Source organism: Syngnathus acus, chromosome 4 (assembly GCF_901709675.1).
Source record: "Syngnathus acus chromosome 4, fSynAcu1.2, whole genome shotgun sequence".
Lineage (NCBI taxonomy): Eukaryota > Metazoa > Chordata > Actinopteri > Syngnathiformes > Syngnathidae > Syngnathus > Syngnathus acus.
The window spans coordinates 1,575,764-1,592,228 of record NC_051090.1 but is presented as its reverse complement, the minus strand read 5'-3'; the positions used below and the strand labels follow the sequence as shown (position 1 = coordinate 1,592,228).

The 16,465-nt window shown below is 43.5% G+C and overlaps 1 protein-coding gene across 1 annotated transcript in view; it reads left to right on the top strand.

Annotated features, from left to right (window-relative positions):
• nek7 (NIMA-related kinase 7) overlaps positions 1 to 16,465 on the top strand; it is a 32,227-nt gene that overhangs the window by 3,678 nt on the left and 12,084 nt on the right. Inside the window, exons 2-6 of the mRNA XM_037249645.1 lie at positions 6,692 to 6,782; positions 10,547 to 10,687; positions 10,960 to 11,022; positions 14,291 to 14,401; positions 16,316 to 16,424. Of these exons, the coding sequence (XP_037105540.1) occupies positions 6,723 to 6,782; positions 10,547 to 10,687; positions 10,960 to 11,022; positions 14,291 to 14,401; positions 16,316 to 16,424 (484 nt within the window). The 5' untranslated portion in view covers positions 6,692 to 6,722. The remainder of the gene's footprint in view (positions 1 to 6,691; positions 6,783 to 10,546; positions 10,688 to 10,959; positions 11,023 to 14,290; positions 14,402 to 16,315; positions 16,425 to 16,465) is intronic.

The window sequence follows — 16,465 nt, the reverse complement described above, 5'->3', positions numbered from 1 at the left end:
ATGAGCGATGTGTGCCCTGTGATTGGGACAGCTAACATTTTGATTGTTTTGGCAAAATATTTGAAGCATGTATGCAAGACTCCTTTTTTGGAAGCGGTTGCTGCCAAGGCAGGACTTCTTGGAAATAGTCCACTTCCAAGGTAGCGTCTTGAAGGATTTCCAACTAATATCTTGTGCAAGCCTGGTGCACAATTCAAATTGTGTTTTTTTTTTTTCCAGCCTTTGTTTGTCAGCTTGAAGCAGGGGACAAATCGTTTTTGTTGAGTTGCTATAAAACGCCACATCGGCATTAAAGTTCCCGTTAATTGTATTGACGCTGTGATCGGCATTGTGATCAATCAGTGTGGAATGGTTCACAGATGCTCTCTCAGCACAGCTCATTCACTACCAACCCGGTTAATATCTTTGCCGTCTATGACTGTCAATGGCACCGAACGACTTCATCTGCTGTGATGCAGGTTGGGGAATCAGTGACGTGCATTGAAGTTGACTTCTGGATTTGGGCATCTCTCGCTCTTGATCTCTTCTGCTTTCTTTTCCCACGTAGTTGTTTGACGCCGTTGCCTGTCCTGCCCAGTCTCAGCCCTCCTCTCCTCGGGGGGTCCGGGCTACCCGTGGCCACCACTCGTCCTCCTCCTCCTTCTCCTCCTCCCTGGCCGGCCTGGCCCTTAGTCAATGGGAGGCAGGCAGCCCAGCCCAGCCCAGCCAGCCCAGCCCAGCCAGCCCGACTCCCTCTGAGCAGCAGGAAGCTGCAGCAGCAGGGGTTAGGCATGTATGGCGCTGCCGGCTGTCTGTCAGAAGTCCTGCCAAGCCAACGATGAGAGACCTTTGCTCGTGTGCTATCAGGGCACAGAATAAAAATATTTTACATCTGAAGGCAGGCGTGGGGCGGCGGCAGCGGCGTGCTCAGATGTAGAGCAGAGGTGAAAACTCTCTGTGTGTGTGTGTGTGTGTGTTTAGGATAAAGAAAGTGCAAGTTAGCAAGAGAGGAAAATGACTTTAATGAAGTGCTACTTGCTGAATAGATTCCCGAGCAATACTTTTTGGTTTGGCGAATCAGCAGCTACCCGAAAGTCAATGCCTGGCTGGGTTCTGACTTGACGCTTTAACGGTGAATATTTAACATGGCGCAGCGAGGGGCTCGCTTGTAAACAGCAGTCAGCATGGCAGCAAAAGTCGGCGTGATGCCGGGCCTCGATCGGGAAACAACACGCACGATTGGAGAAGGAGGCAGATGGCATGGGCTGGTGGTGTGTGACACTGGAAGGAAAAAGCACCAGGCAGGATGAAAGCAGCTCCTGCCTTGCTTTGAAAAGCCAAGTCTGTCGTGGTTGGCGTCTGCTGCGTGGCTGCGGGGTCAAACTGTGATACGCAACTGCTGGAATTTTCGCTTTTTAGCTTTTTCATGTTCAAATCAACTGAAGGGAAGAATGGGGGCGGCAGGAAATTTCATTAATATTAATATGATAATGTCTGAAGGAGGCAGGGTCTTTGCATCTGCTGCTTTCATCCTGTGTTGTTTTGTAGCTTTCTTTTGACTGCTTTTCACCGCAGCTCTATTGGAAATTTGGCAACAATTATTTGTCCATGCTAGTGAGATGAGAAGTTCAGTGGAAAAAAAAAAAATCAATTGTGAGCACTTTCCAGTATTGCCGAAACGGACCTTGACCTGGAACCCGACCCAGACGGTTCACATGCATTTTAATAATGTCAAGGAGTTGCTAGTTTTGAAAGCTAGGTGCAAATTTAAAATCGGATTGTTTCTTTTTTAAGGGTGCTATGTTTTTCCATGCTATGTTGTGATATCTTTGTATTTTATGTTTGGAAGCAGACTCTGGGTTTAATTCAGTTTCACGTACAACTGCTATTAATAGAAATCTTTTAAATAAATAAACTCAATTGCACTTTTATAACATTTGCATCCTTTTCTAACAGGACTGCTTAGATTTGCATCAATTAAAAAAAAAAAAAAATCATAATTTCTCTTCAAACAAAAATTTACAGTGTGTAAAAATGATTGCTCAGTACTTTTAAAACAGTACCGTAATTTCCGGACTACAAGCCGCTACTTTTTGCACACGCTTTGAACCCTGCGATTTGTTTTGGTAATAGAAATGAGGACATGTTCCATGCATCGAATTTCAAATGAATGACTATTTGCAAGAAAGTTTATTTTCGTGACTAGTTTAAGATTTTTTCAAAGCTCACAGTGAAGATGGTGGTACAGGTCTGCCATCTTTCCTGATCCGAAAATGGAAATCCCTGCAGCGACAAAGTACAGAGGGGAGGAGGGTGAGAATGAAGACAAATGCGACCCCCTTAGGGCTAGTGTTATTCTCTGATCGTCTGCTTTTTGCACAGACACACTCGCATACACATAAATGCTGCCTGTTGCACTCGGGCAATGAAAGACGTGCGCCCGAGAAATGAAAGGAAATGCAAAATGATCAAACCAAATTGTATTTCATTTTTTTAATTTTGAAATTTAAGTTTTAAATTCCACCCTTAAATGTAAAAATCGTGCCACAAGAACCCCATAAACGTCGGACATTTTCATTTGTTTGCAAATGTTCCGCCTTGTATTCCCGTGTTGTCCCTCTCGGTCTCTGGCAGCCCCGTGGTAGAGAATGTCACATTGAATATCTTGGTGCCAGAGGTGATTAAGCTAATTTGGTGGTCATTCAGTGACATGGCTTAACACACAAAGCCTTTATTGGTCCCGGAGCCCTGCAAATTCTGCTCTGCTCTGCTTTGCATTGTGAATACGATGAGTTGTTGCCTCTCGGCACTAATACAGCCAGCCCGATGTCCTGCTCTGGGATATTTGTGCAGATGTGAATAGAGACGTATACTTTTTCTGAAAATAAGAGGTAGGCTTCCTTAAGACTTGAGTAAGTACTATATTGGGATGCGGGGGTTTGTTTTTATTTCTTGTGGTTGAGAACCTGCAATCATTTCAGAGGAAATATAACTGTATGTGAATAAAAACAGCACAGACGGGTATTTAGTTTGATTTTTTTTTCCCCCTCATGTGTAACAATTGATATTAATCATTTAATCCCAAAAAATCAGAATAGAACCCAAGCAGCCCATTTATAGCATAGCTATCCATTTGAATTTCGTCCAGTTTTTCCATGTTCGCGTAAATCTTCCCTCTCCGAAATGAGCTTTTTCACTCCTTTTCATATCAGATCATTAAGGCAACGTAAACTCAGCTGTGTTTTTCCACACTTAACTGTTTTTTATTCAGTTTTCAAACTGTTGTCAGACCTTGTTTATTTTCATTGATTGACAGCGTGAATAGATGTCACCTAAGAAAAGGGGCATTGTACCGCCGGGCCCGATTCATCCTTCTTTGGTCACATTTCTTTTATCATTGAGATTGGAGTTGATCTTTTTCAAGCGTCAATATACTGTTTTAGTTGGGATGCGATGATTAGCATCCTCCTCGGAGCACATCAAACGCTACTTAGCGGGAACGACGCCGGCTTTTCACTGCGAGGCACCTGCTGAATTGATAGACGGGCGACAAAGAGCTCCTCAGCACGCGAGTGGGCAGCACACTAAAGCAGAGAAGGTGGCCTGGGAGCTCAGCCACGTGCCAGATTGTATCCACGACATGCAAGGTGAAAGGAGAACCTGACACCTGCATGTCCTTGAGTTGTTTTTTTTTTAAAATAATGACAGAAATCCTAACCAGGAAGGATTGAAGCGAATACAAAAGTGCAGGTGCGCCCATGGCGGTGGAGTATCTGGTCCAATCTGTATTCTTTGAGTATGCGCTTAGTGAAATATACACACACACACACGCTAAGGGATCAGAGTTGTGCTACTTTTATTTGGACGCTTGAGAAATAAATCAATTCAGGCCTCACATGAAGCCCGGGCTGTTTTGTGCTGTGCTGTTTATTTTGCCAGTAAAATAATCATTAGCCTATAAAATTCTGCAAGTGAAAAATGTAAAGGAGGCATATAAATAGTAGGTGGCAAGCAGCATTATGGATCTCTGGCCTTGGAGTCTCCCGAAGGACCTCAGTGCTTTTCCTTCTTCAATTTGCTGCGCTGCTCCCGACAGCGATAGAGTGAAGGTCTGAGTTATGCAAACAAATCCGGCATAAAGGCGACCTAGCTATTAATTCATATCGTCCAACTTTTGAATAATTTCATCTGTTTAATGTCAGTGTTGCTGTTTCCTTCGTATGTTTGATCGCCCGAGCTGGAAAAATAAGCAAAAAAAAAATGTAATCAGCTCCCTGATCTTTTCCTGCTTACTTGGCGGGATTTTGGAAGACCTACTGGAAGCGGCGTGTGAAGTGTGTTTAGCTGGCTCTGCAAAGTGAATTTCTCCGATTTGGTCATATTTTCTTTTGTTATGGATGAAGAAACAAAGTTTCCTCTTCATTTTCTATTCCGCTGCTCGGGCTTCCTCAAAGACTTAAAATGGCCGCCACGCTGAGGTGTAATTGGTGTTCTCCTACTCTCATTTAATGGCCCGATGCAGATGAGCTTGCTCGCTCGCTCGCTCGCACATTTGGGCTAATGATTTTGCCTCGTGATTAAAATGAATTGGAGAGTATGGCGCTTTTGTAGTATCCGGACCCCTCCATCATTAGCGGATGGCTTTTTTTTCTTCTTCTGTATCATCAGTGTTTGTCAGGCAGCGGATTCATTCGAGGCCTGCCTGGGGTTGGCTTTCATGAAGACAAACTCAAAGGTTCCTCCACTTCTTGTAATCATGGACAGCACTCTTCCAGGGCTCCTCAAAGGTGCCTTTGATTCCTTTACATCCTAAAGCTGGGCCGGGCCGGGCCGAATAGTGTCACTTGATATGGTTTCCGCTCTCCTTCTTTAACTATGCAAGGCGAGGCCACTCCTCATCCCCCATTACTTGTCCTTCCTTCTCTCTTCACGCTTTGCTTTCTGTTTGGATTTTGATGTCCTTGCGTGGAGAGCTGATTTAGCACTCTCCTATATTTCAAGGAACTTGCTGAACCTTGTTTCATCCGTAGCCTTCTTCCAGTTCGCCTCGGTTCGCTTTTTTTTTTCTCTTTCTCATAATTGACCGCCTCTCTGGTTCTTTTCCCTCTCCCCCTGTTTTAAAATGAATTATACAGAAGGGAGGAAATGAGGATGAAAGACGAGGTAATGCCAGTGCCAACCTCTGTGGTACGCAAACCACCGACATTTATGGCTAACACGGTCTCCACTCTTCTGCTAAAGGTTCGGTCAAGGTTGCAAAATGTTTCCAAGGCGTTTAACAATTTTAACAAACATTTTCCTTCCACCTATATTTTTCGCTCATTTATTGCCGGTTTCCCAATCCCAAATTTTTCTTTCAGTGGTCTCAACCAGGGCCTGCGACCTGTCAAACTAATGTCGATTTGAGCTTTTGGCCGCTGCTGTAGCCCGCCGCTTTTTTTTTTTCCCCCCCACATGACATTTTCTCATGCTTTGGCTGTTGCTCCAAATGAGAGGAACCGTGCTTCGGCTCTTTGGATTTTTGTTGAATTTTTAACTTTAGACAAGCTGCACACGACTCCCCCCTTCTGAACTTTCTTAATGAATTGGGCTGTTTGGGTCAGTGTCATAATCCAACATGACAGACTTAATTGATCTACTTATTGTGGGACGTGAAGCTCAAATCCCCGCTGGTTATTTTGACACAAAGGCAGGCAGGAACACAAAAGCTTTGAAGAGCCGAGTAATGGTGCCAGCTTCAATCTGGCAAAGCACACATCTGAAGTGTGAAGAGTCAAATTGGAAGCAGCAAAGCCACTTGGATGAGCGATTGCGCAACCCTCTTTCTACAGAAAACAGCTTTTTTTTAATTTTTTTATTTGTATTGACGTAACGCAACTAAAAATAATTTATGTACATTTTTGGGACGTATCAATTGCTTACATTTTTAACATTTTAAAATTATTTTTTTATGTAATTCTAAATTCTAAGACTATTTTTTGTAACGTTAAATGATATAAAATTATCATTTAATCGCATCACAAGATCTTATTCACCGTAATGTTTTTAAATAGGCAGAGCATATTAATAAATGAATTCCATGTGAATAACTTGATAACCCTTGAGCATCTATCTGAGCACTTAGCAATTACTGCTGATATGTCCGGGGCCACACTGGAATCATGAACTGTGTCTTTGCTTACTTTTATCAAAGCTCACTCGGATTTCATTATGCTAACTTTTTATGTACATCTATGAAATAATGGTTGGTCTCTCAAGATGGCCATCTTTTGAAAAATAATATCCGCCGAGGCTGCATGCCAGAACGTGCAATTATGCAGCAGCGTGGCATGCCTCCGTGTGACCTCTTTGGGGGAGAAGAGAAAAAAAAAAGCGAAACTGCTTAAATGTTTGTAATTCCCATGAAAGGATGCTTGGAGGAAAGCCAAGTTGATGTAGCCATGTTGTGTCATTATCTCCACTTCCATAACACTGGTGCATGACTTTGCTCTGCAGGGTGCAATGTGAGAGGGCTTCACACAGGGAGTGTCACATTCACACGCGTGACACCCAAGCCAAACACCCGCCGCACTGTTAGATGCTTCATTCCAGAGACTTTTACCCTGCAAACATTTCGATATTTCCTGTCGGGAGAAATCATCCACTTGTGAACTGATTAACTGGCGGTTGTTTCGTTTCAATTCCAGAATTTCTTTTTTGCTTTTGACTTCAGACGGCGGGAGAGGATTCAAGGCCTTGACATCATGGATATGGACACGCAGCCGCAAGGACAGCAAGCAGCCGTGCCGGTGTTTCAGCCACAGGTAAAACTGCCAGTCCCACACTCTTCAAATATTTTTTTTTATGATACTTTGTCTTTTTTTGCTATTTAAATTGAAGCCAAGTATGTCATCCCGGTTTTTTTTCAATCTTACCTTTGTGGGAGCAATTGTTTGAGACAGGCAGCAAGTGGATGAGTTGTTTCTATTGATGAGAACTCAGCCGGGCCGGGCCTCCCCGTGTTCCTTTCTCGGCTCAAGAAACTTTGCTCATCGCAGATCTGGTCACCGTTGGATTTTACATCCCGTCCTTCAACATGGGCTTTATTGATTTCTTTCCAGAAGGATGTTTTTTTTTTTCTCCATAACTATTGAATAGACTTTAAACAAGGATGTTCATCCATATGCCCCAGAGTAAATGTGGATTTTTCTTGCCAAAAAAAAAAACCCAGCTCTAAAAATAGACCCTGGCTGTTTTCCTTGTGTATGCAAGTAACATGATTGCTGTAATTGCCAAGGGAGTCAATTTATTCAAAGTTTTGTAATTGCAGAATTAAGGATAATTGGCTTGCCCACATAAGAAACTCAAATAAAAGCTCTCATGATCAATTTGACTTGAGGCAAACACACAAACATCTGCAGATCCCCAAGTTGTTGATTATTTGTTCTTTTTCAGGCTTGATGATTTTTTTTTTCCCCCCCACCTCATTGATTTTTTTTAAAGCTATTTTTAGTGTGTTAATTCCAGCTTGTGCTAATCTTCGCTCGTCTCCAATGTTGCCATCTGAACTGATTTCACATTTAGTGGAAGTTAAAGATAGTCAATTAGATTGCTGCCGGATGCATTTCAACAAGTCATGTATGCGTTTGCGCTTTCCCAAGGTTCGATATACTCCGCAGCACAGTGGGGGGGGGGTCTGAATTGTAGATGCAATGAAGGACATTCTGTATTGCTTGCAATATATCCTCTGGCTCCCGGAGGTGTGATGCATATGCATAAGGTAAACCAGATGAGCTGGTAGGATGTGCATTTTTAATGGCGCATTTGCTCTCCGTGCGAGTAGCAAGGTTGAGGTGGTGCAACCCCTTTTCCATTTTGATGGTCGCCACACGGTTGGAAAGACGCAGGTCTGTCTGTAAGCGTGAGATGGAGAAGGAGAAGCACCTTTGGCAATCCCGCCGTTTTGGCTGCCTTGATTGGTTGACTGGCTGAGGATGAATATTGCATGGTGCTCTGGGTGGGAGTGGGTGTCAACCCCTCTGCCTGCCAGTCACTGTCTCTTCCTGTTGTCCTCACTGTCTCTTTCGAGTCCACTTGCACGTTAATCACAGCACACTTTATGCATTTTTTTTTTTGTGCATCACCGAATCTAATTTCTTGAATAAAACTGCACGAGACAATTTTGATTCTGATCAAACTACTATTTGCCTCGTCTTATTTTGTACGGGTTCTTTTTCCCCCCCCCCCTACTGGGATTTTCGCCAAGATTTCCGAGAAGTGGCTTCAACAGCTCAACTTGCAGCCATAACTAGAAGGTTTCCATTTTTCTGCCTTTCTCGGGCAGCGGGCCAGTTTACTTTCAAAATGAGCCAGCGTGGTGCCGATGTACTTGAAGTGTCCATGTCCGCCTGTCCGTCTGTCTGTCCTCTCCGCCGCTGTTGGCCTTTCCGCGGCAGCCGTTGGCACTGCCGAGCTGTCACATCAAACCCTCTCCCCCTCTGCTGCTTGTCTCTCTCCCCTCACCGTCTCCAGCCTTGGCCCGTCAAACCTCCATGTGTCTTGTCAGCTGTGTTTGGAAATGGCGTCATTATTGGTCAGCCTGTATCACACTTTGTCTGATGAGTTTTCTTCCTCCCTCTGAGATGCTCACGGATGGCCCATCACATACAAATATGACCCACAATCCCTTGCACATCTGCACACCAGTCAGAATTGGCACAACAGTCAAGTTTTGCGGAAGGAGGCTTCGATCATCATCGATTAGCACTCTGGTTACTTTTGCGAATCCATAATCTGTCACCGATTTCTCCACCCCAGCGTCATTGGGGGTCATTCCTCTGTGACGTCTCCATTTGATGCCACTGTGTGACGCCCGTGCGCGGCGGATGAGACGGCCTGTCAGTCAGTCAGCCATGGCTTGGCTGCCCTTTGAAGGCCAGGCCAGGGGGCGAAGAGGTGGCGCAAATGGCCTGTGAAGTTTACATACACTGCCCACTGCTAAACAGATTAGCTCTAATGAAGTGTCTAATGCCGGGGCTGCCGGCTGACATAATCCCGCCTGGCAGCCTGGCCCCTCGGCTGCCAAAAAAGACGCCCTCCCTCCGGCCCTCTCCTCCGCTTGCCCTCCCTCCCTCTCTCGCACGGCCTCTGCCGCCGCCACCCAAGGCGACTCCACACGGGGAGGTGCCCACTGTTAATCATGCCGGACAGTGTGCGATCTGACATGCAAATGTAGGTCATTGCATATGTAAATGTGTGATTACGGCGCTGGCATGCCAGGACACATTAGCGAGCCTGTGCTCTCAGCAGGCGGTTGTCACAGCGCTTTAGCGGCTCATGCTAACATTTGTCAAGCAACCATGCTGCGAATGAAAGCAATGCCCTCTTGTCCTCTCCTTCCTTCCATCTCGCCATCATTGTTTTTACAACACCTTAAACTGTCCAGTAACGGTGCACTTACCTTTTGCACAGTCACCTCCCCACCAATTATTTTTATTTTGCACCGCAAAATCAATCAATGTAGTTCAATATGTGATCCAAAAGTTTCTGGTCATGTTAGAGCTACAGGAGAGGTGGCGTGATGCTGAATTCTCCATTGTGGTGGTGTGTATGCTAGCTGTCAGAGTGACATCTGGTGCCACAGTCGCACACAAATAGCAAACACACTTCAGAGGGGTTAATTGGACCTGTCACGAATTATGACTAGACATATGTAGTAGCCAGCATGAACCAGAAATAAAAGACAAACTCTAAAAGCCACATCTATATTTTATTCATGGCGATCATGCAATTCTGTTGAATAGATTGCAACAATAACATCAACTTGGCATTGTCGATTCATCATTTTATATATTCGTGTCGTTCTTCCCCCCCCCCCCCCCCCCCCCCCCCCTTTTTGTGATCCAGTTTTTGTATTTTTGTTTTAGCGTTCTATTGGGAGTGTTAGTTTGAAAGTCTTACATTTACTGGAAATCCAGTGTGAAAGCTGATACGTAACATGCACACCACATAAAAACAGGAGAAAAAAAAGTACATATGTACGACAAGTTCTTTGAGAGGAATTTTTGTGACTTCATCAAAAGACTTTTTTTATTTGCTGAAGTGATGTATTAACTGCCGCTGGTTTATGCGCATGCTAACTCTTGGGTCCTAACCCCGAGTTGCTCCCACAGCCAAAATGCCAATGTGGCATTCTGATATTAACACGTCACCTTCTCTTTGCTCCTGCCAATGCCTTCTGCAAGTTTACCAACAGTGGGAAAGGTCACTGCAGCCAGCTCTGGGTTTTTTTTTGGGTCATCTATCATATCTATTGGACTCATGCTGGCTTCTTCTTCCTTTTCTTAAATGAATAAATTATACCTTGCAAGTGTCTCAGGGCGAGGAACGATACCACTTATCACGTTTGACCCGATACCGGCCTTATTACAAAGGCGGCGGCCATATTGGTATCGGTCGCCCTCTTGTGGTCATATTACTCTCAGGAACTTAAAGGCATGCCCATCAAGATCCAAATTCTCAAAGTATATGTATAATCATGACGTTTATATTAATAATAAGTTTTTATTCGTTTGTTTTGTTTTCCCAGAAACCTTTGCAGCCAGACATGGGCCACAATTCGCTGGCTAACTTTCAGATTGAGAAGAAAATAGGCCGAGGACAATTCAGTGAGGTTTACCGAGCCAGGTATCTATTAGACAACACGTCTGTGGCCCTGAAGAAAGTCCAGGTAAGAAACCATGAACATTTAATTTCAGTGATATACCAATCATCGGCCCGATATTTGGCATTTTGCCGATTATCTGCATTCGATTTTTTTTATGAATCCAACAGCGGATAAGTGATCAATTGACCTTATTAACCACTCATAATTGGTATCGTCCCTGAAAACATATCGGTCTATTCCAAATTGATTTTATTTACTGTCGCCACCTTCCGTTTGCCCTATTGTTCATGTGTGTCCTCTCTGTGACTCCCCCTCCCTTTTTGATCCCCTAATAGATATTTGACTTGATGGATGCCAAAGCTCGGCAGGATTGCATCAAAGAGATAGATCTCCTTAAGGTAAGCAACCCCAGAGAAGAGTGTTTTTTTTTTTTTTTAGTGCCGCAGCAGAGTCCTTGCACCACAAGAAAACAATTCAAAAGGCATCCTGGATGTGCGTGTGAGGCGCTTGTTGCGTACATTTGTATTTTGTTTTTTTGTGTTTGTACAGCAGTGTGTTGTGCATGTAGAAAAAGTGAATGTTTGGGACTGCAAGTCTTTGACTGAGCATGTTAGTGTATCTGCTGCAGATTCTTCAACATCTATGGCCAAACATTTTTTTTCTGTTTTATTTAAACCTCAATGAAGTGTTATTGATCCAACTACCATACATTTTGCCACTCATATTGTTCTCAAATACTTAAAACACAGAGACCTTTTTTCATATTTATTCCTTCACGTGTTTCCAGATTGCCTTCGCATCTGCGTTCGTCTTCCATGTTTGCTCACTGCGGGCTGTTTATGCTCGTAGGCTTTCCCCAATACAATAAGGAAACGATAATTCGATTAGTTTGTGCCACTCTAAACACTCCGGTGTAGCTCCGGGGACCGATCAAAGAAAAGGATACTCCCGATGTAGACACCGCGTTGCATGTCGAGAGATGTAATGCCTCAAGACATCAGGATTAACCTCAGTCTATATCTCTGACCTCCTACAAGTGGTCATGGCAGGGTTCACTGACAGGTGACGAGCTTCTCCATCTTCTTTTTATATTGCTAATTTCCTTCCATCTCTGCTGGCTGTCACCAATATCATTTCCTCCTTTCAATGTTTATATCTCACACAGCTTCTTCATTTCCTCACGGTGGTTCACCTTCCGCCTTGAGCCCCCCCTCCCTCCTTTTTTTTTTTTCTCGAAGCTCATTGAAGTGAACACAAAGGTTCTGCCTGGGCCCTTGACTGCACGCCTTATAATAAAAGGCTGAGTGTCAGTGAGACAGCCATTTTGCCTCATCCCCCCCGTTCGACAGGCCAACAGGAGACACAGGCAAATCAGAATAATGAGCGACACAGTGGCATGGACCGACTGGAATGACACACAAATTTGTGTGTGGTTCCATGCACGGAGGAAGGCATACACACTCCTCTTAGTCACTGCCTTTCATTGGTCCGCCTGCCTGTTTGTTTGTTTGTCTGCCCGTATTTGCGTCTGCTTATTCATCTGCATTGTCCTGTTCTGACGTAGCCATTTCAACTTCTCACTCACTCTCCTTTTTGTCCGCTCTGAGTATCTGGCTCTCTGACGTTCGTTTAGTTTCATCATGCGTGCGACTCCACATCCGTGTGCTCCTCTTTGCCGATTGTTATGAAGTCTGGATTCTGTTCGGAAGAGTAACGATGTCAACAATTAACGATGGTAATTGTGTGCGCGTGAATGTGATTAGGCACTGTGCGCTCACTGACAAAACAAATACGTTGAGTCACAATTTTATTTAAATATCAACCTTAAATTTTGATTAAATTGGCTAAAATGTCTAAAATTATATAAATAGAGGGCACCTGTGGATTCACATATTCACTTTTTTCCCCCCTCCCAAATGTTATTTATTTATTTATTATTATTATTATTATTACTACACAGCACACTTATCAACTGTAATGCAACATTTGCCATGTTATTCCATCGGTTCAAAATCATTCGGTCACTTTATACGATCAGATAGCTTTCAGCTTCTTTTTTTTTTTTTTCCTCCAGCCGTGTCATTTGCTCACCCTGATACATTCCACACGGTTATACATCATTAAGTAATTACACACGCTGGTGGGTCCCAGGCTGCGTGTGTAATTACATAATCATCTAAACCTCTCTGCCATATCCCCTAATGAACGATTGTTGTTTTACACCAGGCTTCCATCCGTCATTAGCATCAACATCTCCGCAGTCCTCTGTATCTTTTTGCCCGAGGTTACAGTAATGGCAGAGGAATGGCTCGGGTGGGCTTGTCATGGCTCTCCGGCTGCGCTACGGCGCCGAGACGTGTACATCTGACACGCCGAGCCAAATATACATCTGGCGAGGGAGGGAGGGAGGGAGGGCCGGCCAAAGAAGGAGACGTGGGGAAGGTAGAAGGGAGGACAAGTGAGGGAGCGCACAGCGCCGTGTGGTGCAGTGTACTGTACCGAGCCCTCCTTTCCCTTCTTCTCGGCATCATTCAGAGCATGAACATTTCTTTAATCACGGCGCAAAAAGGACGTGTGTCACACTGCTCTGTCTGCTCGTCTCAGTTGTTGCCACGACGACAATTCCGCAATCTCGCTATGTATCATTCCTTTCTGGCTAATATGTTCTTTTGCTATATGTTAGTTGCTACCCTCCCAGCGCCGCTTTAAATGGTTTCTTCTACACGTTTGTTTACAAGGAGAAATAGTCTTCTTGCCTTATTGACCAACCAACAGGAAGGAATTGCAGCCTTAGATAAGCCCGGCTTGTTTTTCTGACTGCCAGCCATGTCAGCTTGTCAGGCGTCTATGTTTTTTATGTGTGTGCGCGCGCGTGCGGGTGTGTCTTGCACGAGTTGTTGTCGTCGCAGTTAGAGGGTTTGTTGTGACATGTCAGCCAGCTTTGTCACACTAGAGGACAAAAACCGTTGCGTCGAAAATCGGGATTACAAATACGTTATTTATTCAAGCATAGCGGGATCCCAGACTATGAGCAAATTAAAATCATCTCTTATTGCAAATTCCACTTCCAATATTTTGTCCTCGCTGATCGCTCAAATGAATTGCAATTCAAATGGGCTCTGATGTTTAATTGCTTAAGTGCCAATATTTTTGGACAAAAAAACTAATTGCTGGTGTTTAATAATATCAAGATGGACATTGTCAACAGCGCTTGAAAAAAAAAAAATGCAATGACAACATAAAAGAGGCTGTAGAATCACACAGACTCATCTATGGTGGAGCAACAAAACACTTGAATCGTGAACATAAGCTGTAAGCAAGCAATAGCGGGCAGGCAACGCTCTCCAAAAGCCTTTTTGGGAAGGTTTGAAGCTCTGTGGGGGACACAACAAAACATATTGCAGCCACAACACAACCGGCCCCCTCGGGATAACATTTTCCAAAAATGAAGCGGTCTCTAGCAGATTATTTTCAAAATGAGAAATGTTATGAGAATGGCAGAGAGTGACTTCCAGTGAGAAGGAAAACTTTTCACTTTGATTCAGTTCCATTCTGAACTTGCTATGAAAATTGGAGGAGGCTGCAGGACTAACTCAAAATCTGTAAATTTGACCAAAAATGTTCTACTTTGACTTATTTCTCGCCTCTCTTCTCTTTCTCTCACAGCAACTAAACCATCCAAATGTGATAAAGTATCACGCGTCTTTTATTGAGGACAACGAGCTAAACATAGTACTGGAACTAGCTGATGCCGGAGACCTCTCGCGTATGATCAAGGTAAGTGACTTCCCCCAGCAGCAGTACCAAATTAAAAAATAAATTTTAAATTTACCACTCACAAGGATCGCAAAGAACATAAATGACCAAACTTGTTAGTTACTGTAGCACAAACTCCCCTCCAACAGAATTGCAACATCATTTGTTGTAGGCAGAAAACATTTTGGCGTTGACGTCAAGAGATGAATACAAGACGACAAATTTTATTTCCACGGATTTACATCTGGATTCAAAACAAAACTTAGAAGCATTAATTATAGCAAACCAGCATATTTTTAGGTGAGCAAAAGTACCGTAATTTTCGGACTATAAGTCGCGTTTTTTTTTTCATAGTTTGGGTGGGGGGGCGACTTATACTCAGGAGCGATTTATATACATATATATGGGTTTTTTTCACTTTTTTGGGCATTTTATGGCTGGTGCGACTTATACTCCGGTGCGACTTATAGTCCGAAAATTACGGTATTTGAACGGTCTTAAAATTGAATTTAAAATACAAGGCCACGCATGTCAAATAATAAATGGGTCGATTCAAACCAACTTCTACAAACATACCTATGCATTGCTTTTATAAAATGTGTAGCATGTCAAAGGATAATGCCTGAAAATAAGTCCCAGTCGTCCGCCATATTGCGTGGAATGGAATGTTGACTTGGAAACAGCGTCCCAGACTTATGGCCTTGTATAACTGAAGGAATGGAGGCAGGAGGTCTGTGGTTTTTTGCAAGACGACATTTCTGCCTACCTGGACACTGAGTCAAACTGAATCATACGTTCCGTAATGTAACCGAAAACCCAATATTACAGGACCACCCCCCTCAAATCTTCTTTAATCTAAATGCGGACATCTGTCTCAAATGAAGAAAGGAAGTTGGGAAGAATAAAACGACAATCATAGGCAATGAAGTTACACGTGTTTTTAAACGTGCACAGACCTGGACGTGAGCAACTACCGTGGAGACACTTAGAAGATGATAAATAAGATCATCCTCCAATTGAAACAAACTCCTTGTGTTTCATTTCCTTTGAAACAGAATGATGCTAACTCCATTTAACATTTGCTTCATTCATTTATAATTCCTTTCAATATTCCTCATACCTTGGCTAATGTTCTATTTTCTGGTCATCTTCGAATTGAAATGCAAGCAAATGGCTGAATTTGCATTCACTTAGAGAATATTGCATGTGCAGTGTTTGCAGTTAAGGGCGTAACGGGTTGGGTGGTGCTGCTGCTGCTGCTGGTGGGCATCGCTGCGCTCCCCCATTGACATCAAACAGTCCTCTGATATGGAAATGGGAGGGCAAGGGAAGAATGGCTTCTTAGTGCGGCTTTGTTAGGATATAGGCCAAGGTCTATCCTTTCCTCCTACCTCCATCATCCTCTTCTTTTTTCTTTTCAGGCTGTCGTTCTTTGCATTTCTCCATTGTGCTATAAGAGGCCATGAAAAGTCATTGGATTTTAATCGTAATGCATGAAAATAGCTCAAAAGTGTTAAAGATGAGACCGAAAAAACACTATTGTGCAATACTATTTTGGTCCTCAAGAGGCAACGTTGAGTCACCGTGCTGTCATTATAACTTGACAAATAACACACGCGCAAGTCCAACACGCAAAATAAATAAATAAATAAATGAGTGCCCTAAACAAAATTACTACAGTACATGCCAGATGGGGGAAGTTTGGGCAGGTAGCACACATTTCCTCTCTTTGTGCTTTCTGTTGAAGGCCATAGAGAAAATCAGAAAAGACTTGGTTAGGAAAGGGACTGAATAAGAGGAAATCTATCTATCTGGGTCCCGTTCAACATGCAGACACAGAGAAAGAGAATGGATTCTGGATTGGCATATTCAATACAGGCCAGTAGTTAAGACTGGATTTATGTTTGTGTGTTTGTGTGTTCATTTCTTTTGCAGCACTTTAAGAAGCAGAGGAGGCTTATCCCCGAAAGAACTGTGTGGAAGTATTTTGTCCAGCTTTGCAGCGCACTTGAGCATATGCACTCCCGGAGAGTCATGCACAGAGGTAGACTTGATTTTTATGGATTAATTAAAGAAATCACAATG